The sequence below is a fragment of the Carlito syrichta genome, unplaced genomic scaffold (assembly GCF_000164805.1).
Source record: "Carlito syrichta isolate Samal-C Ts95f unplaced genomic scaffold, Tarsius_syrichta-2.0.1 Scaffold303739, whole genome shotgun sequence".
Taxonomy (NCBI): domain Eukaryota; kingdom Metazoa; phylum Chordata; class Mammalia; order Primates; family Tarsiidae; genus Carlito; species Carlito syrichta.
In genome coordinates this window covers 137,778-162,374 of record NW_007247835.1, presented here as the reverse complement: position 1 = coordinate 162,374, position 24,597 = coordinate 137,778, and the positions used below count along the sequence as shown (strand labels likewise).

The following is a 24,597-nucleotide window of genomic DNA, read 5'->3' as shown; positions in this document are numbered from 1 at the left end:
AATCAATAATAATGACTTTGTAACTGTAAGGAGGCCTCCACTACTTACAGTCCGGGGAAACCACTTACTTAGCAGCTTTTCTTTATTTCCTCCGTATCTCCTATGAAAGTATACTAGGAGCAGAATGAAAAACACGAGCTCCTGCGGGAAGCTGCCAGAGACCCGAGAAACATCCAAACACAGATGAAACAAAAGAGAAGCCAAGGACTGAGAAGGATGTGAAGCATCCCAACCTTGGATGGAGGAAACATTAACTTCTATAAAATGGAGATGGTCACACTAACAGGGAGCCTGTAATAACCTTAAGTGAAAAAAGGGGTTAGCTCACCAAGTGTCTTAGACAGTTTAGAGAATCATCCCGAATCCTCTTGTTGCCTGTTTTTTGTTTTGTTTTGTTTTGTTTCTGTTTTGTTTTGAGTCGGAGTCTCATTCTGTCACCCAGACTGGAGTGCGGTAGCACGTTCACGGCCACCGCAGCCTCGACCTGCTGGGCTCAGGTGATCCTTCCTCCTCAGCCTTCCAAGTAGCTGGAACCACAGGCATGCACCACCATTCTCACCTGATTTTTTAATTTATTGTAGAGACGAGGTTTTGCCATGTTGCCCAGGCTGCTCTCGAACCCTTGAACTCAGGCAATCCTCTCGCCTCGGCCTCCCAAAGTGATGGGATTACAGGCTTGAGCCACCCTGCCCGGCCTCGTTGCCTGTTTTGAAGTTCAGTTTATCATGAGTCTTGGTATCAAGTTCGGCCCTTAGGTATGTATACATAAGGCTCAGATAGATACACAATACTTCATATGGCCAGCAGGGGCACAGTTGTATCTTCATGTATCAGTGCTTCATTTTTTTTTTTTTTTTTTTAATTAATGTGTCATTTCCTCCTCAACTCAAAGCATTCGACAATCATTTATAATTTTAAAATTGGTTCTATAGTCTCTGTCAAGAGGTATATCTGAATTTTGTGACAGGTTCTTAATAAGAAATGTTTCCAAGACAGAAATACAAATGAACCATCAACAGCATTGGCCAATGAAAGATACTTTGCTGCAATATTTCCCAGTGTCATGAGACAAAAACAAATAAAACCAACCAACCCACCAAACAAAAAAACCATGGCGAACTACTTGGATATTTTAAATATGTTAGTAATAAACCAAAAGAATTACAAAGACAAAAATATCTTTCTGTTAGAAGCATTCACTCTAAATAATTAAACAACAGACCAAGAATTTTAATCAACCCATTATTTCTCAATGGAGTTAACACTGGCACAAAAATGAAATGGTACTTCATTTTCCTAGGTTACTCCTCCCCCACTTAAACCACAGCAGCCCATGTTTATCTGTCTTGTATTTTCAGCATAAGCTGAAAGATTCATTGATTTTAGAGACTGTGAAAGCCACAGGGTTAAAACTATCTTTGGAGAAATAAGGGTCACTGTGGTAGAACACAAAGAAACAAAATTAATTATAACTCTGATTCCTCCCTGTCCACTATGCAACATCGTTGCTTTTTCATAGGATCTCTATCAGCAGCTCCACAATAGATGAGGTGACAGTCACACACTCCCTAATGCAGGCTACAAAGACAGAAAGAAGACAGACTCTATCAGGAAGAACATTCACCTTCCTCCTCGCCATCCCAATGTTACAATATCCATTTTTATATAACAATTGATTAACACTATAGCCATTTTTCATTAGATACATTCTTTGACAGAGAGATGAATTACCCAACTGTGTTACATTCAGTGGAGTGGCTATGACTTTGTCACTGTTATCTTATTGTCAGCTTGTCACAATTATAAGGCAAACATTGCTGTGCAGTCAGTGAGGATGGGAATATCTGCTTCTTCCACTTTTGTTTCTTTTGTTCAATGATAACCAGCTATAACCTTGGGAAAATTAATTTGAAGGATGAAAGCAGAGTGAGAAGTAGGACATGAAGGCAGACAGAGAAGCAGCATAGAACTTCATCTGGAAACCTTTGAAAAAGTCACATTTCCCTTGGGGTTAATTCACAGTGAAAGAACTTTCATCTGGAATTTGGAGTCAGATCTGCCTATATGGGCACAGCACCAAGGAACAGGTTTGGAAATCCCAAAGTCTCACAGCCTAATAACCCAGAAAAGGAGAAATCTATTTGGTAGCTATGGGCTTAAGATGTACGAGTTTTTGTATATTACCCACCAAGGGCACCCAATAAGAGTGGATGTCATGTTCAACAGCAACAAGGACCCTTAGGAAGCAGCATTATGCTTGCATATAAACAATTGCAAATCCATATTACTCTGTCACCTACAATATTCATTCTGGAAAGCGCAGGGCACAGGGGCTGACTGTCCTAGGAGGTCTCAGCAAAAGCAAGTGGAGCATCAAGATCTCTCTTAGAAAATACATGCTTTGGACATTGCCTTGCTAGACTCTGGTATGGCCATGTTCTCTTTGAGCTATGGCTGTTGCCATGCCTCCTGGCTTTGACCTCCTCCCCCGCCTTGGGGAGGTGAATCTTCTCTCTCTAATTTACTTTTAAATAAACTACATTTTCTAATTAAATAAGAAAAGAAAAGAAAATACATGCTTTGAGGAAATATCACCATAGACAAGGATTTCATCTGGGCACTAAACCAAGACACTCATCATCCAACCGTTCAGTCATTCATTGAACCAACATTTGTGTGCTAGGCACCATATTGGATGCTAGGGGAGATCTAGTAATAAGTAAGACAGAACAGGTACCTGCTTTTGTTTGTATTCATGAGATGAAAGTGAGAACAAAGAAAATTGTCATTTATCCTTTCTCTGGTTTTACCTGTCACCACAACCTTAAAATAGGCCTTCTTATCTTTATTTTACAATTTGTAAAATGGAGGTCTAGAGAGGTTTTGTAGTTTGCCCAAGGTCACACAGCTAAAATATTTTAGAGATGATTCAAACCTAAGTCCATCTGACTCCCAAGATTGAGCTCCTTCCAACATCCTTTGGACTCAAGATCAGAAGAAAGCTAATAGATGTATTTGTTAATCTTTTTTTTTGGTCACACACACACACACACACACACACACACACACACACTCACAAAAGACCCTCTTCCTAGGGGAGGGCACACATTATTTCAGAGGATTCATGGGTCACCAGACTCCAACTCCCTGCATCTCAAGTTAAGAGCCCCCATCCTTAGGAAACAGTACTCTCCCCAACATTTAAGTCCTGTCTCAGAGAAGAGGGCCACAATCCCTGGCTGGATGGCCTTGGATAATACACTGAGTCCTGGGCAGAGAGGTAGCCTCACATGCATGCGTGTGTGTGTGTGTGTGTGTGTGTGTGTGTGTGTGTGTGTGTGTGTGGCGCGCGCGCGCGCGCGCGCGCACGCATGTAGGTGAGAGGGATTGCCAACTCTCCTCAGAATCCAAGGCCTCTCATCCCCTCAGACCCAACAGCCCTAGAGCAGTGTCAGAAGCCTCAGATCCTGACTTCACTTGGAAAGGAACACATGTGAAAAATGAAGGAAACTCATGGGGGAATAACTAATTTTGTTGCTTGCTCTGAGATATCGTTAAAACCCTCTGCCTTCATCTGTTTTAAGTGATTTTAAATGAAAGAGAATAGCAGAACTGTTAATTGGGTCTCAGGATGAAGTTTATAACGAAGATGCAATGTAGCACACACTCAATCCCCTCTGCACATCCTGTGACGGGATAAGCCATCTTTTCATCTTTCTAGACATTGCCTTGTTGGGAAAAGGGCATACCAAAAACCAACATTCAATTACATTAAGCGATTATTTTTTATGCACAGGCACGTGCCAATTCATTCTTGCCTAATTAAAGAGAGTGGCCCTGGGTTTCATGTCCTGACATGCCATTATTTCTGAAAGAAGAATAATTAGCAGTGCTGCATATGCATGAGGAAGACATCATCTGCATTGTGACAATGCATCTGGTCACATCAGGGAGACTGAGCTTATTTCCTCAACTGCATCGTCACGGTTCACAGACCAGCTTTATTAGACTGGAAGATAACAATGGACAAAGTGAAATTAAAATAGGTGAATTGGGGAAGAGTTTAGATTTGCTAATAAATTATCTTTCAACACAAGCACAAGCATGAGCTTCAAGTGAAAACAAATATATTGCTGAAACTTCAGCTGATTTTTCTTTGATGAATGAAGATGTCTTATTTTTCTAAGGTCTGCTCCCATTCTACAACTCTAGGAGGCTATAATCTAAGTCATTTATTAAATAACTGTCTGAATTCCCTCACATAAAAACCATGGCTCTGGTTGAAGTGGCTTATATATGCAAAGTACCATGCTACATGTGTGGCATTTGCTATTTTATTTAATTACACCTTTTTAAGGTAGAGATTTGTCATCAAAACTGAAACCAAGGGAGAATAGATTACTTGTCCAAGGTTACATGTTTGTAAATGACAGAGCTGTGATTTAAACTTTGACCACCTGTTTTCAAAACTCATGGCCTCGAGCCTACATCACACCACCAATGCGGGTGGACAGCCCTCACCAACTACACACATGGCATATTACTTAAAATGGCAACTCAATCCAGGTACTTAGAAGGGTGAGGCGGAAGGATCGCCTGAGCCAAGAAAGTTGAGGTTGCAGTGGCCGTGAGCGTGCCACTGCACTCCAGCCTGGGTGACAGAGTGAGACTCCAATTCAAAAAAATAAAATAAAATGGCAATTCAAATGTCTACCAGGTTAAGAGTGGGGACAAGCATCCAACAAGTATTGTAAATGATCTTACTTTGAGTGACAATTCATGAAACAATGTATTATTTTGACAGTTGGTGTGTAGTTGTGAGGTACAGGCAGTTTGGAAGGTGGAAGAAATTGGGCTTTGGAACTAGTTGCTGGGTTCAAACCATAGGCAGCACCTTTTCTCATGATCATGATCTTTCATAATTTGAGTACAGAAGGTTTTCACCCTCCTGCTGTAACACTCGGGATGTTACTATTCATGTTTATGAATACGGATGCTTTAAATAGCTTACTCCAATATTGATGAATTTCCATTGATTAAACTTTTGCCAGAGCCAATTCCATTAGGCCAACTGGAATTAAATTGGTTCCTCAATTGATTTTCTCTACAGTGCTGTTAAAATGTTTCCATTTTATTTCTACTTTAATTTCTATCTTAATGAAATTATTTTTATCAGTACCAATCCTTGTCTTTTGTATTTCAAAACAAAGATGAGATTTACCCTTCAGGAACTGTGTTAGGCCCTAGGGATAGAGCACTGAACAACATCAAATCAGGACTTCTAGCTTCCTTTTTTTTTTTTTTTTTGAGATACTGTCTCGCTTTGTCACTGAGGCTGGAGCGCAGGGGTTTGATCATAGCTTACTACAGACTCAGCCTTATGGGCAGGCTACCCTCCTGCCTCAGCCTCCCAAGTGGCTGGGACTTCAGGCACACACTACCATGCCTGGCTAATTTTTTAATTTTTTTAATGGAGAGAAGGTCTTGTTATGTTGTCCAGAATGGTCTCGAACTCCTGGGCTCTAGCAACCTTCCTGCCTCGGCCTCTCCCAAAGTGCTGGGATTACAGGCATGAGTCATCACGCCTGGCCTCCAGGATGTCTTAACAAACCTATTTCCATTATTAAGTCGAACATATGAAACTGCCATTTTTGTAGATCATAACAGGTTGAATACTGGCAATTTTATATGATTCAAACTAGCAAAAAGAATTCTAAATAAGATAATATAGCTATGCCCATAGTTTACCTCAAGATACAAACTTTATTATCTATCATTTTCTTATGACATACAAGTTTCTTAAAAATCCAAACAGTACAAAAGAATATATAGCAATGGAAATCAATTGGAGCACAACCTAACAAAGAGCTCAGCTGAATGTTACAATGGGTATTTCCAGATAGTGGCATGGGGGAGTCTTTCCTTTTGTTCTACTTTCCATTTGTACCAATTTTTATATAATAACTCTAGAGTGTACCTGCATAATCTGAAGAAAATATTTTTTAAAGCCACAAAGCTCAAAAAAATGACCACCATGGTATTTACTTTTCCATTTTACTTTGCTCAGCTTAGAAAGGTGAATGAATTTGTCCATACAGAGAAAAAATATTAACTATAGAAATCATTTTCTTCTGTTTCTTTCTGGTATTGACATCAATAATCCAAGTATTCTTTATAGCAATTAACTGTGCTGCTCTAGTCCATAAAGAAAACGTCCATGCGGGCTCAGTGGCTCAGCCTGTAACCCTAGCACTTTGGGAGGCTGAGGTGAGTGGATTGCCTGAGCTCCTGGGTTCGAGACCAGCCTGGGCAACTTGGCAAGGCTTCGTCTCTACAATAAATAAAAAATTAGCCAGATGTGGTAGTGCGCACCTGTATTTCCGACTACTTAGAAGGCTGAGGCGGAAGGATCGCCGGAACCTAACAGGTTGATGCTGGGGTGGCAGTGAACATGCCACTGCACTCCAGCCTGGGTAATACAGTGAGACCCCAACTCAAAAAAAAAGAAAAGAAAATGTCCATTTACATCAGTTCTCACTATACTAATAGAATTTTTTTAAATAAAAGGGAAATAAAGTAAGTTTATCAATTACCTGAAAATTTTTAATAGTAGATATTATCTTTGATATTTGATATGTGTAATTTCATAAGTTGCAAAAGAATAGAAAGCGACATAAATACAAAAACACTTGTTACATTATCATGATAGTACAATGGGCTTATCATTTTCATTTAAGTTTTCATCAGACATTCTTGCAATATTTAAAAATATAAAACACTATAGATTTAGAAGATAATTTATAAGGGATAGTAAATTTTTATTCATTTTGGAAAAAATAAAGATAAGTACAATAGCTTAGTATTTTCACCTGCAATCAATATTAATACTTCTGCCACAAAATATAAATTTTATGTAATCAAGAGAAAAAACACTAAGGTTTTCTCTTTTTTTAGTTTCTGGAGGACATTTTAAAAAGGATTAATTACTGAAGTTCATACTAATCGTATAGGAGTTTGCTCTGAATTTCATTTTTCTACAAATATTGAGCATCTATTATGTGCAGGGCACTGATTCTGGCACTGAGGATACCACAATACCACAAAGGAAAACTAGGCATCACTGCTGTCCAAGACAGGGGCGAGCATGAATTTACCGTCTGATAATCAAAAAGTCAAATACCTGAGAGGCACTCAAGGAAGACCATTTAAAGTCTGGCTGAGCCTATAACAATGAGCAAGTCTAGTTAAAAGGCTGTAGCAAGTGGCCTTCTCATGGCACTGGACACACACTTTGTATTAAACACACATACTGGCCTTTTCCTTTGGGGTCGAGCGTTCTGTCACTTTCAACCAAAAGATCCTGACCGATGCAAAAGAGAGTGGCAGCTGAGTCACAGGCGTGACATTATTAAAACCTTTAGAGTGCCAATCACCATATTAAGAGCTCAGGCACAGGATCCCATTAACTCTCACAACAATCCCCTAGGAGGGACATATACAGTCATGCACTGCAAAACAGCATTTCCATCAACAATAGACAACAGGGGGGCCACAAGGTTATAATGGAACTAAAAGTTTGTCCTATTGTCTAGTGACATGGTAGCTGCCATAACCTCATAGGACAACACATTACTTGCATGTCTGTGGCGATGTTGGTGCAAAACAAACGACTGCACTGCCAGTTGTATAAACATATAGCAAATGCAATGTACAGTAGGTAATACTAGATAATGATAATAAATGACTACGTTCATGGTATATGTATTTACTATACTATACTCTTTATTGTTATTTTAGAGTATACTTCTACTTACAAAAAAAAGTTAACTGTCAAACAGCCTCAGGCAGGTCCTTCTTCAGAAGGATGTTACAAAAAAGGCATTGTTATCACAGGAGAGGACAACTCCATGCCTGTTGTTCTCCCTGAAGGTCTTTCAGTGGCACAAGATGTGGGAAGCCAGTGATACTGACGATCTTGACCCTGTGTAGACCTAGGCTAATCTGTATGTTTGTGTCTTTGTTTTTAACAAAAAAGTGTAAAAAGTAAAATTTTAAACACAGGAAAAAAGCTAACAAAAGAGCCCCAAAGTAAAACAAAATTTAAAAGCTTATAAAATAAAAATGTTGCAGTAAGCTAAGGTAAACTTACTATTGGAGAAAGAAAAATTTTAAAAATAAACTTAGTGAAGCCTAAATGTTCAGTGTTTATAAAGTTGAAGAGCTGGCATGGTGGCTCACACCTGTAATCTCAGCACTTTGAGAGGAGGAGGTGAGAGGATTGCCTGAGCCCATGAATTCGAGACCAGCCTGGGCAACTTGGCAAGACAATAAATCAGAAAAACTAGCCAGGTATGGTGGCATGTACCTGTGGTTCCAGTTACTTGGAAGGGTGAAGTGGAAAGATCACCTGAGCCCAGCAGGTCGAGGCTGCGGTGGCCGTGAGTATGTTACTACACTCCAGTCTGGGGGACAGAGTGAGACTCCAACTCAAAAAAAAAAAAAAAAAAGTCTAGAGTAGTGCACAGTAATGTACTAGCCCTTCACAATCACTCACCACTCACTTACTGACTCACCCAGAGCAACTTCCTGTCCTGTAATCCTTTCATGGTAGCTGCCCTACCCAGGTATAACACCTAAAAAAATCTTTTATATTATATTTTTACTGCACTTTTCTATGTTTAGATATGTTTATATGTACAAATGCAAATACCATTGTGTTACAATTGCCTACAGTATTGAGTACAGGCCTGTAGCCTAGAAGCAATAGGCTAGATGTACAGTAGACCATGCCATCTAAGTTTGTGTAAGTGCACTCTATGATGTTCAAACCATGACAAAACTGCCTAACAACACATTTCTCAGGACCTGTCCCTGTCATTGAGCCATGCATAACTGTATTGTTGGACAGGCACTGGACCTCAAAGCCCATACTCTTGGCAGTATGCTGGTTTGTTTTTTTTCTTTTTTTGAGTCAGAGTCTCACTGTGTTGCCCAGGCTGGAGTGCAGTGGCATGCTCATAGCCACAGCAACCTTGACTTGTTGGGCTCAGGCGATCCTTTCGCCTCAGTCTTCCAAGTAGCTGGAACTACAGGTGAGCACTACCACACGTGGCTTGCTTGTTTGTTTGTTTATTTATTTATTTATTTATTGTAGAGATGAGGTCTTTTGATTTATTTTAGAGTCTTGAACTCCTCGGCTCAGGCAATCCTCTCGCCTCAGCCTTCCAAAATGCTGGGATTACAGGCTTGAGCCATTGCGCCTAGCCGGCAGTATGCTACTTTCATGGTTACCATGCGTCAATCTCCAAGTGCATTCCAAGAACCGGGTTAAGCATTTTACACACAGCAAGACTACAAGACTAGTTCCCTTTCACAAGGGAACTTCTTTCTTTCTACCCCTGTCACTCCATCTTTCCATTCCCTACGTTATCCCCACATGTTGATTTTCCAGCTTCCCACTGTGATCTACTGGAAGCTGCTTCTCACCTCCATCGACACCCATAATTCTTCATAGAGCTACTTCCTGAGGCACCTTGGGAAGCTTCTGTTCTTTAAAATTTCCCTGAAAAGCAATTACCCATACACGTCAAGAGCTTATAAACATTAATATGTTCTGACCTAGGGTTTCCTCTTTTAAGAACCTTTTTAAAGGAAATAATCACAGATGTAGCAAAGTTTTATATGCAGAAATGTTTCTGCAGTTTTATTTATAATGTAAGTAAGGTTAAATAAATCATGGTACATATAAAATGGAATATATATATAATAACTAAACGTATTCTTGAGTTTTTTTAACATAGAAAAATGGTTTGAAAATGTTATGCAAAAAAATGAGATTACAATGCAGAATATATGCCATGCATAGTCCTCCTCTTAAATTAAAAATCATATACACATACAGAGTGGGTGGAAGAGGGAAGGAGAGAGAATGGAAAGAAATTCTCCCAAAGACCTCCGGAATATATCTCTGCCTTTCAGAAACATAGATGACTTTGGTTTTTTAATTTATACATGTCTATGTTTTAAAGATTTTCAAGAATAAAATATGTTACTTTTAGAATTAGGGAAAAGGCAAAGTTAGCCTAAGCCTACACGAACATGAATATGTTCTCCCTTTCCTTCAAGGCTTTTGGCCAGGAACACTGAATGCCCATGTTTCCCTTAATGGTCTCAATTGAATCTTTCCTGAATTCCGCTGTGCTAACTTCATCTCTTCCATCAAGTCACCACCCTTCCCAATGTATCAGAAACTGGGCCATATTCCTGGAATAGCTTCCCTATATCTATCCCCTAAAGAAATGTCCTTATCAGCTTTCAAGCACTTACTGGATTCTTTCTTCTCCCTAAAGCCTTCTTGATTGAAATGAGGTTTATGATTCTAAAATACAGTTACCTTAGCCGAATATATAATTTAAAATCAGTATGCTTAATTTAATCTTGCTTCTCTCTATGACATGTTTTCCTATAATCAAAGCTTTCAGGCTTAGGGTGTACACATACTAACAGCATGAAACATGCCCGTGGAAATTGTTCTGCTCTGCCCTGGATCACGAAACCACATGCATTTTGCTACTTAATGTTTTTCTCCTAATGAAATGCTCCAACTGGCAATCTAGCAAACAAGAGTTAGCACTTTGCCCACAATCTCCAGTGGAGCAGTATCCCTCTGCCGTGGAAGGCAAGTAGAAACAAGAGCAGCAGGTTCCTCATGCAAACACTCAAACCTTAGGGAAGAAGAGAAAAGACTCTACATGATATCAAAAGTCTTTTTTTATATGCTGACCTTATGCAAATGTGTCAAGTTGCCTCTTGAAAAAATGGCAACTCTATGGCATGTCTTTCAGAAATGTCTATATAACCAAAGACGGATAGCTTAAAAACAAAACAAAACTGATTACTATGAGAAAACAAAACTGATTTAAAGGTGTCCAGGGTTCACTGACCTATTAAAGCTCACAAACAAGCCAGGCGCGACAGCTCATACCTATAATCCCAGCATTTTTGGGAGGCTGAGACAGGAGGATTGCTTGAGCCCAGGAGCTCAAGGCCAGCCTGGGCAACATAGCGAGATCTCATCTCCACACAAGTTTTTTTAAAAGCTCACAAATAATTTCCTAGGAAATAGACATTTCCAGTTATGATGTCAAATGGACTTATAAAATCAGTCTATTACCAGATCAACACAGCAGTCAGAACTAAAACTGGCATTCCTAAATGACCAATAATCCAGGTGTGAGAAGTACATAAGACTTTTAGTAATAAATAGAGCATTTCTTTAATAAATATGCATTTAACCTACTATATGTCCAGGCACTCTATGTTAGGCATATGACAATAAATGAGACACACAGTTCCTGTCCACATGGAATCTATAGTCTAGAAAAGGTAATAGACAAGTGACAATAACCAAAAACAAGTACAAGGTGATAGACACTTGTACAGTGAGTCTCCTACATACGAACGAATTCTACTCTGAGAGTGGATTCTTAAGTCCCATTTGTTCGTAAGTCCAGCAAAGTTAGCCTAGGTACCCAAATACTACAATCAGCTATACATTACCAGCTACATCATCACTGCTTTTATGCTTGCTTCCGGACATTCTGGGCTTGAAATAAAGATACTGTACTACTGTACTCTGTACACTATACAGTAAAGAACACAAAAGCACAACCACTTATAGGCGATGCACACATGTAACAATGTACACCAGACACACAAACTAACTTACATGATTGGACATGAGAACACATGTTTGCATCTTTGAAAGTTCACAACTTGAAGGTTCTTATGTAGGGACTTACTACTGTATTAAGATGTGTACAACCAATTATGAAAGTATAGTGGAAGTGGGGGAGATCTTATTGGGGAAAACGCAAGTGTCTTCACTGAAAGAGTGATATTCATTTGGTCTTGCACTGGAAGGGACAGAATGGGACTTGGTCAACCAAGTGAAGAAGAAGAAAAGGACACTCCCAGCTAAGGTTGTAGGTGCAAAAGCACAGAGTGGGTTCAGGAAACAGTGACTGGTGGGGAAGGAATGGTGGATAAAGACTGTGAGATATAAGTTTCACAACATAGATTTGGGCCAGGTTTTAAAGATCTTGTATGCTATGCCAGAGACACTGGCATTTAGCCAGTTGCAAATAAGGACCTAATGAAAGATTTTTAATCACAGGAATAATGTAACCTCAGACATTTTCTACAAAACGGAACTTGGCTACAATGTAGAGAATGGATAGAATGTAGACTGTCAAAGAAAAAAATGCTGATATTGAAGTCACACTAATCTGGGTCAAATTCAGGCTCTGCCAATTACAACCTGTGTATTAAGTATTTTACCTTTTCAAGCCTTGCTTTCTCTATCTAAAAATATAGAACTAATATTACCTACCTCAAGAAGTGTTATAATGATTAGATAAGAAGCTGCATTAGTCAGATTCCTAACTGATTGCCCAGGGCCATCCTAACATTTACAGCTCTCCTGAAGGCTCCTGTCCCAATCGCCTTCTCTACTTATCCCAGGCACTGCACTGCCTTCAAAAGGTCTCACAGCCACCAATATGGACACCTGAGTCTGCAGGCCAATCTTAGTACACCACCCCTGTTAGCAGCTGACTGGTGGCCAGTCCTTGGGCCTAGGGATCCACATACCTGTGGCATCCTTCTGAAAGATAGAGCTGGGGAGAAGGTCCCATAGGGATTTCAGGAAGGAGGCTCACACAGATTGAGCAGGGAATTCTGAGGTCTAAAGTACCCAAGGGCATGATCTGAGCGAGCAAAGCAGGCTTTGGGTAGAAACATTCCCTTGTCTCTGAGGTCTCTTCAACATGGGTCTATGTCAGGGTCCTACATTACCCAGGACTTAGAGTAGCATGGATAGTGCCTAGCACATTGTACATACTCAACAAATGACGTGACTATGGTACCTTTCCTCATTGTCACTGCTCTCGTATCATTATTACAGTTTTGATGTCATCATTATTAAACAGAGGCAGGAAAGCCTGGAGGAAGGACTCCACTCTACTAAAAGGGCTCAGCACTGAAAGGCATTTAGCTGCCTACATGCAGGAATGGAAAGAAGGAAAAAGAGGAAAAGCATGGAAGAGACAGCATGGAAGTAGAGTAGAGAGAAATTCCTGGAAGAACAGTTTTGAGGAAGTGTGAAAGATAATAGTTATTTTTGTGTATACTTTGAGCAAAGTTCCAAGTGCAGTCATATAAACAACTGGATGTACTAGTTTGAAGCTATGAAAAAATTTAGAAGTTATCAATCTAAAAGTGGTAACTGAAGCCTTAGAAGTAGATGAAACATCCAAGGAAAAGTACAAAGTACAGAACAAAAGGATAGAGCTCTGAGAAATCTCTCCAGCCAGTGAGTGGAGCAAATAAAGGATGCCAGCAAAGAAGAAGCCAAAAGAGGCTCTTTTTCTCAGGAAGGCTGTCCTTCTAAGATATGTTATATCCACCAGTCATTGAGTACCCACTTTGTGCCAGGCATTGTGACTTAGCATACATTAGCTCATTTAATTTAGAGGTTGAAACACTATGTGATACATAATATTTCCATGTTATCAATGAGTTACAGGCAGAGAGAGTGAGTAACTTGTCCCAAGTCACCTAACCACTATAAAGCATCAGATCCCGTTAGAAGCTTAACTTTTCCTAGTTAGGAAAAACTAGGAACACTTTGGTCACTGTTCAAGAAGGGGCAGCATAGAAAGAAAGATAAATGATGTGCCCATCCATCGGAGGCAGCTGTGAGCTAGAAACTTTCTCATTATATTGTGTCATTTAATCCTCACAGGAACTGGGGCTGTGGGTATTATCATGTTCATTTCACAGTTTAGGGCATGGAGCTCCCAGAGTTATAGGCCCATGGACACAGCTGGTAAATGGGTGAGTCCAAACTCAAATGTAAGAACTATATGACACAAATGCTTATACTCTTTCTGTAGGAACTGTTCTCTCCTCACCAAGAGAGAACAAAGGCTAGAGGGGAAAGACAAGGGTCTCCACAGTGGAAACAAGCACAGGCATCCCTGGAAATTAAACAAGGTAATGAAAGATTTTAATCTTCAGTTTTCCTATGTTCTCCCTTAAACCACCCAGCAAATGACAGCCGATGCAAGACTTCCTGCTTCTCCCAGGACAAAGAACACTGAGAACTGTTTCTGTCTGAGTAGCACACTCAGATAGAAAATGAGCAGGCCCAGGGGTCCAGAAAGTAGAAAAATCTGTATTCTTCACTCTTTTACTGACTTTTTATCTACAGCAATGAAACTTTCGGAATTAAACTGTTAAATTTTGCCTCAGATGTAGTAAAGCCAAGTATCAGGCTCACTTGAATACATGGAAAGGCCAAGGACAGTACCTCGAAACATCATTCCCAGGGCTGAGATTGACTGCACCATTAAAGGCTAACAATCGTCATCAAGTACACGCTTGGCACTTTAAAGCCTCATGTCCACTTTACACAGCCATCCATCCTTAAAAATGCCACCTCCTTTACACTTCTGCTTGGCCCTACCCACATTCCCAGTGCCCCTCTTGGGAGGGTTAGTGCCTCCCACCCTCACGACATAAAATAAGATGGCTCCTTACACAGAGTTGATTTTAGGAATATCGTCACAATCAACTAACAATGGATATCCCTACAAAACTCTCTACTAAGCAAGTGAACTGCATTCCTAGTATTGCAATACCATACCAAGTTTAAAAAACCGAGACTATGTCTTCAAAGAGAAGAAGTCTAATAATTTATGCCGATTTTTGACCAGTTGTTAAAATAATTATTGTAATGAAGGAAATATTAAAGTGACTTTTTTCCCTTGTGACACATCAATTTGATGGAATTTTAATGACTCCTAAAATGTTTTTAAAGAACCCTTAATGACATTGAAAAAATCTTTTGAATATAATGCTAAGTGAAAGCAGCAAGCTACAAAACATTACATACTCTGTGTCCTAATTTTCATTATATACCCTCAGAAAAAATCAAACCAAATGTTAAGATTCATTATCTCCAGGTGATATGACTTTTGTACCCAGTAGTGAAGGGTTAGAATTTAGATTTTACCAGTTATCACTAGGAAACCTTGGGCAAGTTAACCTTAAGCCTGTCTTGTATTTATAAAGTAGGGATGAAATAAAACCTTTGTCATAGTTCAAGTAATCTAACAATATGTGTCAATAATTATATTTTCAAGGCTTTTGAATTTTCTAAAGTGAGAACATAGTTCACACTCTGACAATATTACTTTTTCACAACTGTGTCATCTGTGTGTGTGTGTTCTTTTATTTTCTAGATAACTTAAAACAAGTGTGTTTCTTCTGTAGGTCAAATAAAAACACTTTTACATTCTGAAGTTACAGCTCCCGTCCTCTGTTAAAAGCTCTACAGTTCTTTCTCCATGGGCATTGAAAATCACTTTCACTCATTCGTAAGGAGATGACCACCATAAGTAAATTTTTTTGGCCATAAGCATCAGGCAGAGAACAATGATGTAAAAGTTTATTTTCCTGTAAACAGCGACTTCTCCCTGCAGTAACATATTTGTGGTATTTCAATTACTGAGCATTCAATAGATCCTGCATGCCAAGCACTTTTTAAAAATAGGCCTTGGGTAGAAGCCAAAAAGACTGAATTGCTACCTTACTAGCCGCCTGCCTTCAACATATCAGACTCGACACCTCCCTTTTCCAGTCTGTAGGGTCAGCTGAATAAGATCTACATTAACCTGCCCAGCAAGTTGCCTCAGGTCTGGCACTCTGGATGTGATTTCTCAGGACACATTCTGTGTTAAAGGTTGGGTGTGTGTGTGGGCATGACAGGTACCCTTCAGCCTGTTTTCAGCTGCCTCCTAGCCCAGTCACCCTGAAGGAAGTTGTCTGTACAGCAATACATCAGCAATGAGCTGCCTTATTACCACTCAGGGTAATGGCAAATCTACTATATAACTTCATGGCCTTTCTAAATGAGACATGTGCTAGAAAAAAACAAACAGGCCCAGTATTTTTTTTTAACACACTGAAGAGACAAAAAAAAAAGTAGCAGACTGTCCTCTTAGTGAAACTATTCAAGAGCAAAAGACAAAATAAAACTAAGATGGTAAAAGCTGCCTGATGACAATCCCAGCCCAGGGCACCGCAAAGGGACTGTCGAGAGCCCAGGTCTGTCATGATCCTCCTTATAGGGGAGCCTAAGTTTGTCTGACGTTATTATTCTCGCCATTCATACCCATCAGAGACCACAAAGGGCAAATCCAACACAGTCATTTGCAGCAGGCCTGGCTGTAAATGCCCATCATCCAAATAGAGACTGAGTTTGCAAAAGTACACATATGGGAGCCCACAAAACCAGTGAAAACAAGCTGCGATCCTGAAGACTGCTAAAAATGCTCACATGGAAGATAGAAAAGTATATCAATAAATGTATTAAATATTCAAGTATTATAAACATGATAACTATTCTGCTTTCATTACCATTTTATTGCCATACTCTTACTATGTAGATACCTTTAGCTCAAGAAAGGTATTTCTCCTTCCCCAAGGTGAAAAAAAAGATCCCCTACTCATCTTCCTTTCTGATATCATTGGGAGAGATTGCTTAACTGAAGAAGATGGAGAGTAATTCATTCTACCACCTAAACACAGTGCTAGCCACACCAAGGCTTTGTTACCAAGGAGACTGGACACACAATTCACGTAGATACTAAGCTGGGCAATGTGTTCCCCAATGTGTCAGAAAACACCAAGCACTCTCTGAACTGGCTTAAGAAGGCAGGAACATCATGCTGAATAGGATCAAAATTATCAGGAATCCCAATGAAAGACAGTGTCAAATTAACCTGGGAGATAGACATTCACTTTCAAGTTTCTGGGGCATTCACTCATCACCACTCCCCAGAGCCATACCAGGTGGTGTTCCTCTCTCCCCAGGGACACAGAAGGAACCAATATTCTTATGTAGGTAGGGCTCCACCCAGTTGTCCCTGGAGAGCCAGAGCCTTCCTTGCTCAGATGCCAAAGTACCTAGGCTTACCCCCCTGAAAGCCCAAGGTGTCTGAGCAGGAGCCTTGCTGCTCTGGGCTACATGGAAAGAATATAAGGGGAGACTACATTATTATAAAGAACAATGGAATGTGTTAAAAGAACTCTGGCCCAGTTGGGTATAGTGGCTCATGCCTGTAATCCCAGCACTTTGGGAGGTGGAGGCAAGAGGATTGCCTGAGCCCACAGGTTAGAAATCAGCCTGGGAATTTGGTGAGAGCTTGTCTCTACAATAAGTAAAAAAATTAGACAGACATTGTGGAGCATGCCTGTAGTTCCAGCTACTTGGAAGGCTGAGGCAGAAGGATCGCCAGAGCTCAGCAAGTCGAGGCTGCAGTGGCCGTGAGCATGCCACTGCACCCAGTCTGGGTGACAGAGTGAGACTCCAATTCAAAAAAAAAAGAACACTGGTCCAACTATGGGAGATCCATAGTTTTATTTCTCAACAAACATAGGGCATAATCCTGGACATGTTACTTGGCTATCTTTGGAGCTTAGTTTCTATCCACAAGATACTTGGAGGGTTCTGACCTTTCAGCTTCCTTCAAGAGGATGAGAGGAATAAACTCAGTAGGAGATCTGGAAGACCTATAATAACAAACACTTGATAGAAATATGAAGGATAAGCTGGGCTCGGTGGCTCAGCCTGTAATCCCACGCCTTTGGGAGGCTGAGGTGAGTGGATTGCCTGAGCCCGCGGGTTCGAGACCCGCCTGGGCAGCGAGGCCTCATCTCTACAATAAATCAAAAAAATCAGCCGGGCGTGGTAGTGCATGCCTGTAATTCTGGCTACTAGGAAGGCTGAGGCGGAAGGATTGCCGGAGCCCAGCCAGTCGAGGCTGCGGTGGCCGGGAGCGGCCACTGCACTCCAGTCTGAGGTTCCAACTCAAAAAAAAAAAAAAAAAAAGAAAGAAATATGAGGGATAGTGCTGTGAGAAGAGCCAGAGTCTAAGGACACAAACCCCCTTCTTTTGTTCTGGTTCAGATACTTGTGTTCACTGTTAGGCTTTCCATTAATTACAACTGAATGCATTTGTAACTGATATATTCCAATAAGGTCTATTTCCAGAAAAGAGCCAATACTCAAGAAGAGGCATATGTGCCTTCTGTTCCAAAACATTCTCCAAGGGTGAGAGATGAAATGAAAAAATCAAAAGGAACATACATAATTCTTATTCTAACGTATCCAAATGTCAGGTATTCAACAAATATGCATTGACGACAGAGAACAGACTAGTTAAAAGAGCACTTTTTGAGTCAGACCTGTATTTGAATCCCTGTCTATCATATGTTAGCTGTGAGACTCCAAGCAATTGATTTTTATCACTCACCCCTCAGTTTTCTCATCATTAGAATACATATTCTACTAGTACCTGTTGTACGCATTGTATAATTTATTAAGACAATGCATATAAAGCCATTAATACAATTCCTGGCATAGAACCATGCTCTATAACGGGTAGCACTCGATATGGGGGTCAGACACATTGCACCAGGGGCCACAGCTATAAGGATGATGGAGTTTAGAGTCTGGCGGGGACAGCACACAAGTAAATCAGTTATTCATGTTGGCAGGACACACACCTGCATGCTCAAGGTGTGGGAAAGAATGCCAAGGCTTCATACCTTGTAAATGTCACAGATTTCTCAGCTCTCTTCTCTATTTTACCATAGTTACAAACATTTAATTTAGAATACCTCCTTATCCTACAGAAGAAATAAAAATTTTTATTTATTTATTTTTATTTTTCTATTTTTTAATTTTTAATTTTTTTAATTTTTAATTTTAAAGATGTGGGATACAATTCTGGGTTAAGCGTATAAATGTTCATTATGCAGGTACCCTTGTTGATGAGGTGTATCTCCTCCCCCCAAAAAAATTTTTTTAAGGCCCAAATGCTACCATATAAGAAAAACATCCTACTGATCGATCCTTAAGTTGGTTATGGCTGCCCCACTTGCCTGGGCTATCCTTCCTTGTCTGGGTCCCTGAGATCACGTGAATTCCTTTAGGGAGGGTGCATCAGTTAGAAAAAGTCTGACTCCCTCAGTGGTTTAAACAAGGTGGCAGGTTGGTTCCAGGTGACTCCCTTGATACAGCAAAGGGCTCTTTCCATTTTCCTGTGGATCCATCCACCCTCTATGTGTCAGCTTCATCCTCGTCTTGGCTCCCCTCACAGACTCAAGCAGCTGTAGTCACTCCAATAGTCATTTGAATGTGGTACATTTCAGAGGAAGAAAGAACTTCTTTTTCCCAAGACAGAGAGCAGCCCTCCCATATTCTGATGCAGGCAAGCCACGCCAGCCTCCTTGGAAGCACAGGGCCGATAGCAAAGGCAGATCCTCTACCCAGACAGACTCTTTTGGGGATAGGGGCAGCTGGGTTGGCAAGTGACGGTTTCTCCATTGGAAAATGACGGAAGGCCCAGAGAATTTACAGATGCCAATAATTATCCCCTAAGCCAGGAAAAACCCTCCATGTCTTCTGGTTAAAAACCAAACCCGCTAGGCACAGTGGCTCATGCCTATAATCCCAACAACACTTTGGGAGGTTGAGGCGGGAGGATTGCCTGAGTCTAGGGGTTCAAGATCAGCCTGAGCAACTTGGAGAGACCTTGTCTCCACAATTAATCAAAAAGTTACCCGGGGTGGTGGTGCAAGCCTGAAGTTCCAGCTACTCGGAAGACGAGGTGAAAGGATCACCTGAGTACAGCAATGGCCACGTGCGTTACCACTGCACTCCAGCCTGGGCTACAGAGTGCGACTCCAACAACAACCACAACAACAAAAACCCATTACCTTCAGCATTAAAGATTCCAGTTCCCTTATTTCATACACCAGAGACTGCCAGATCTTGATAATTCAGGCCAATCTGTGTATAATTTCCAAGGACCATTTAGGCCACTTTATATTTGTAGGAACAGGAAATAACACTATTTAAATCCAGATTCTTATCTGCCCTTTTGTTCTCAGTATCCTTGTTTTCCTCTCTAAAGTCAGTCACACTTTGAAACTCAGCAAAGGAAGGGAAAAAAAACCTTGACCATGCTGCAAACTGCCAGACCACTACAAGTCTATTTACTAGAGTGATATTTCTCTTATAATATGCTGTACATTTTGCAAAGTACCATCTTACTTGAAAACATACGTTATCTTCCTAAGAACCCAGCACTGACTGAAAGAAGTTTTTGGCACCAGTGACGACTCCACGCTGGTCTGAACCAAGAGATTTAGAGAGAGAGAGAAAAAGAGAGACCGAGAGAGAAAGAGAGTAAGAGAGTGGCGGGGACAGAGAGAGGGAATAAGAGAGAGAGAGCCATGCAGGGAGAAGGGTATATTTATGAACCTTGAACCTTGTAGGGGCTGGCCCGCGCCGTGCCTGGGTCCCACTGGAGGAGACCATGAGGCAGCATTTCTATAGGAAGAGGTTGTTTGAGCACAGGTTTAAGTTTCGCTCCGGCGGGAAAAACCGCTTAGGGCTTTGTTGTCTTTGGGAGGCAGCGCCATCTTGGGGATGCCCTTCTGACTGTTGTCTGTACCTTTCACTGACTACTTTTTTTGTACTTCTTGACACTCTTTGATATTATAGGGTCATTTTCCTAACTATAAGGATGGTAGAAGTATGATAACAGTATTTATCTGCCCGGGCAACTTGGCGAGACCTCATCTCTACAATAAATCAAAAATTAGCCGGGTGTGGTAGCACGCGCCTGTAGTTCCAGCTCCTTGGAAGGCTGACACGGAAGGATCGCCAGAGCCCAGCAGGTCGAGGCTGCGGTGGCAGGGAGCGGCCACTGCACTCCAGTCTGGGTGACTGAATGAGACTCCACTCAAAAAAAAAAAAAAAAATGTCATTTGTATTACCATAACTGTAATGGATTTGCTATTGTTGTTTTTAATAAATTAATATTATAAAAATGTGTTTCCATTTCTAATATGGTAAATAGATACAAATTTTATTTTTAAAAAACTCTTTGGGGTACTTAATAATTTTTAAAAGCATACAAGATCTTGAGAACAAAATGTTTGAGAAGTGTTGACTTAATCCACACCAGGAACACAAGGGCCCCAAGAGTGAGTCCCGTAGAATATAAGCTCTCTCCTGCCCCAGTGCGAGGAAAGACAAGAGCAGGGCTATCCTGGACAGACCCAGCATGGATACAGGCTGAGCCTTGCAAGGGAGGCTGACTTTTGCAAGGGAGGCTGAGCCAGCTCTGCAACCTGCAGTGGGATCTCCCCAGATCTGGCTCGCTGGGAAACAGAGGCACCTCATCACCTTTCTAGTTTCCATCTCCTTTTATAGAAATTGACAGGCAAAATGACTAGCTTGAGGTCCCAACAGGCATATGTGGAAGAACTGGGACTTGCATGTAGGACTTAGTGTATTACTAAGGATATTTACTTTCCTTCCCCCTCAGCAAGTGGCGGGCTCTTTGTGGGGAGAGAGTTTGTGTCCTGTTCTGCACTGTTTCCAGCACATGGGATGTGGCTTATTTGGCTCTGACTCCAAACCCTGGATACCTATCCACACTCACAGATGGTCCCTTCCAACAGAGTCCATATCCGCTGCCACTACTGATCGCACGCCGCGCCACAGACCCCACTGATAGAGATGTCGGCATTCAAAAATGAGAGCTGCGAGGCAATCATCTTGAACAAACATTTATAAAGGCATCCTCTGTACTGGATGCTTGGACACGCACACCTTAAACTAACAATTGTTTTCTTTCTTAATCAAATATCTTGTTGACTTTAAATTACATCTCTATTTTGGCTATCTCTGAAACGCATGAATGCATCCCTGTTTTCAGCAAAGGTCACGTTGCTGGCCTTGTCTTCCACATCCAGCTTTATGTCAGAGTTGAAGGTAAAATTCTGTAAGATAAATCCAGCAGCAGCCCTCCCACCTACTCATCCTGGGGTCCTCTGTGCTCCGCCCCCTCCCCCTGCTCCTTCCCAGTGATGGGATCCTTTCCCTGCCCAGAAGCCCATGCACAGCTGGACCCAGTTTCCTGGCTTCTGCCCCTGCCAACAGCCTCTGAAATAAGCATACAAAAATCCCCTTTTGTTTTTTTGAATGATTTTCTCCCAGCTGGTAAATACAGAAAATCAAAATAGGTTTTACAAAATAAAGCATGCCATGGGGAAGTTACAGTTTCAGGGGGAAAAAAAAGAAAAAGAAACATTATTTTAAATATAACAGTTCTCTCTGGACTTCATTACACTGAAAATTAGCGTCAGTCGGCTTCCACTCAACACATGAAATGCATTCCTTTAGTGCAGACCTAAAAACGAGCCCCACCCGAAATCTCATCTCAGTGACTCTTTGGGTTTACTCACCTTAATCCTCCCTAAGAAAGAATATTAATTGCTACCTCATCTCTTCCCTCGGTCAAGTCAGCAGAAGGTGGAGAATTTGGGGTTGGTTATTTAATTACATAATTACTCAGGCTTCCCCGGTGGGTGTTCAAGTTAATTCCAGACTAGAGTCTCCTTTATCTTAAAGTTTCCCTTTGCCTTACAGAGAGGAAAAGTCTATTTAGGTCATTTCCTGGCAAAGCCATGTATACACACTAGTCTTAATAGCTCTAATAATTCATGACTCTGCCCTCAGTCTGAATATAGGATACCACCTCTTTTAAAAGTTTTAGTTCTTTGGAAATTACATTTGAAGTTGTTGCATTACAAGGTGCTCTAATCCATATTCTTGCATTAGCAAGTTGCATCACGAATAAGCAGTAGCAAAATATAGTCGATTTTCCAAGAAGTTTTTTTTTCCTTCAATAATGGAGCTTCATCCAATAATTTACTGCATGAAATTTAATTGTATATATCGCAGCTCCTCCCATAAATGGCAAATAAGGAAAAATAAACTGTGCTAAATCAAATGGAAAAATGTAAAATATAAGGCTACTATACATATTAAAGAAGCATCATATTAACAGAACACTTGACTATAACACAGGTAAAGGGACATCTCCTGTATTAAATGTATTGGACTTGGCCGGGCTCAGTGGCTCAACGTATAATCCCAGCACTTTGGGAGACTGAGGCGAGTGGATTACCTGAGCCCGCGAGTTTGAGACCAGTCCAGGTAACTTGGTGAAACCTCGTCTCTACAATAAATTTTTTAAAAATTAGCCGGGTGTGGTAGCATGTGCCTGTAGTTCCAGTTACTTGAAAGGCTGAGGTGGAAGGATTGCTGGAGCCCAGCAGGTCAAGGCTGCAGTGGCCGTGAGTTTGACACTGCACTCCACACTGGGCGACAGAGTGAGACTCCAACCAAAATATATAAATTAGACTTGAAAAAAATATATCAGGGAATTTTGTAATTACATAATCCTCATTTAAATATAGTTCAACCCTACATAAATACATAGTAAAATAAAAGTATTTAATAAACAAAGGCTACAAAGGAAACAAAATATGATTCTGGCCTTTGCATCAGGATTTCCCTAGAAGAAAAATCGTATAGGATACAAAAAAGAGATACAAATACCCACACTAAGCCAATGACATCACTGAATTGCTGAACTCAGTCTCTACCCATCTCTTGAAATAGGCTTTTATAACGAATCAATATCAACAATTTCCCAGAGGCATACTTCAAAATTAAAGCAGGAAATTTGGAGCTAAATTGCCTGTAAGGCACAGTAATTATGAAAATCATGCATAGAATAATCCACATGAAAAAAATCCTACTTTCAGTCTATTCGAAAGAAGTGAAGAGGCCTAAAAAACAAAATTCATGATCGGTTTGCTAGACATTTCAAAATGGAGTTATCTCCTTCTAGCTCTTCCCTTTAACCAAGTGCTATAAAACAAAGATAACAACAACTTGTGATAAAGGAAGGATGATTGGCCAGGACTGGTTTTCAAACATTAATATCTTGCTCACATCCTAAAATATCACTCAAGTCAATACTCCCTACAGTCTAGCCTGGGTGGCTTATGCACTTCTTTACATGGTGACTTAAGGGATGACTGTATCACTTAAGATGTGCTTTTAGGTCAGGGTTATTAACAAGGAGAAGCTTTATAATGGAGAACTAATTGTAGGTCTTATCAATGGGAATAGACTGGTGTACAGGCTAGCCGATAGCACATAGAAGCAGCTGTTTGTAAGCTGGGAAATAGTATAGTACTATCACTTATGCTATGTTAAAAGGTGACAGGAATACTCTCTGTCTTCCAAAGCAGCAGGAAAAGAAAAAAGAGAAACGGATCTTCAGGGAACCTTGATTTCTCACACAGATATCAGCCTCCCCCACTGCTAAAGTTTACTCTGTGTGCCACTTTTTTCTTGCAGATGGATTTTCATGGCCAACACCAAAATGTCATTCTGCCCATTCTGCCCACCTGTTTAGGGCAAGCCTGATCTAAGGAAGTTGGAACAGTGCAGGTCTACTCCAGAATAATCCCTTGCTTACTTGGATGGTTCCCACTGAGCCCCAGAAAGGCTGACAATGCCTTCTCCACATTACCTTTCACAGATCACTGAAATAAAGAATTCTCAAAAACTGAAAATGAGCCAGTTTTTTGTTTTTA

General features: G+C 40.7%; 1 protein-coding gene across 1 annotated transcript in view; it reads right to left on the bottom strand.

Moving 5' to 3' along the window:
* The window catches only part of ARFGEF3 (ARFGEF family member 3), a 188,271-nt gene that overhangs the window by 156,588 nt on the left and 7,086 nt on the right, over positions 1–24,597 (bottom strand). The window contains exons 2-3 of the mRNA XM_008059165.2: positions 16,915–17,088; positions 49–257 (exon numbers count right to left, since the gene is read on the bottom strand). Of these exons, the coding sequence (XP_008057356.2) occupies positions 49–257; positions 16,915–17,088 (383 nt within the window). The remainder of the gene's footprint in view (positions 1–48; positions 258–16,914; positions 17,089–24,597) is intronic.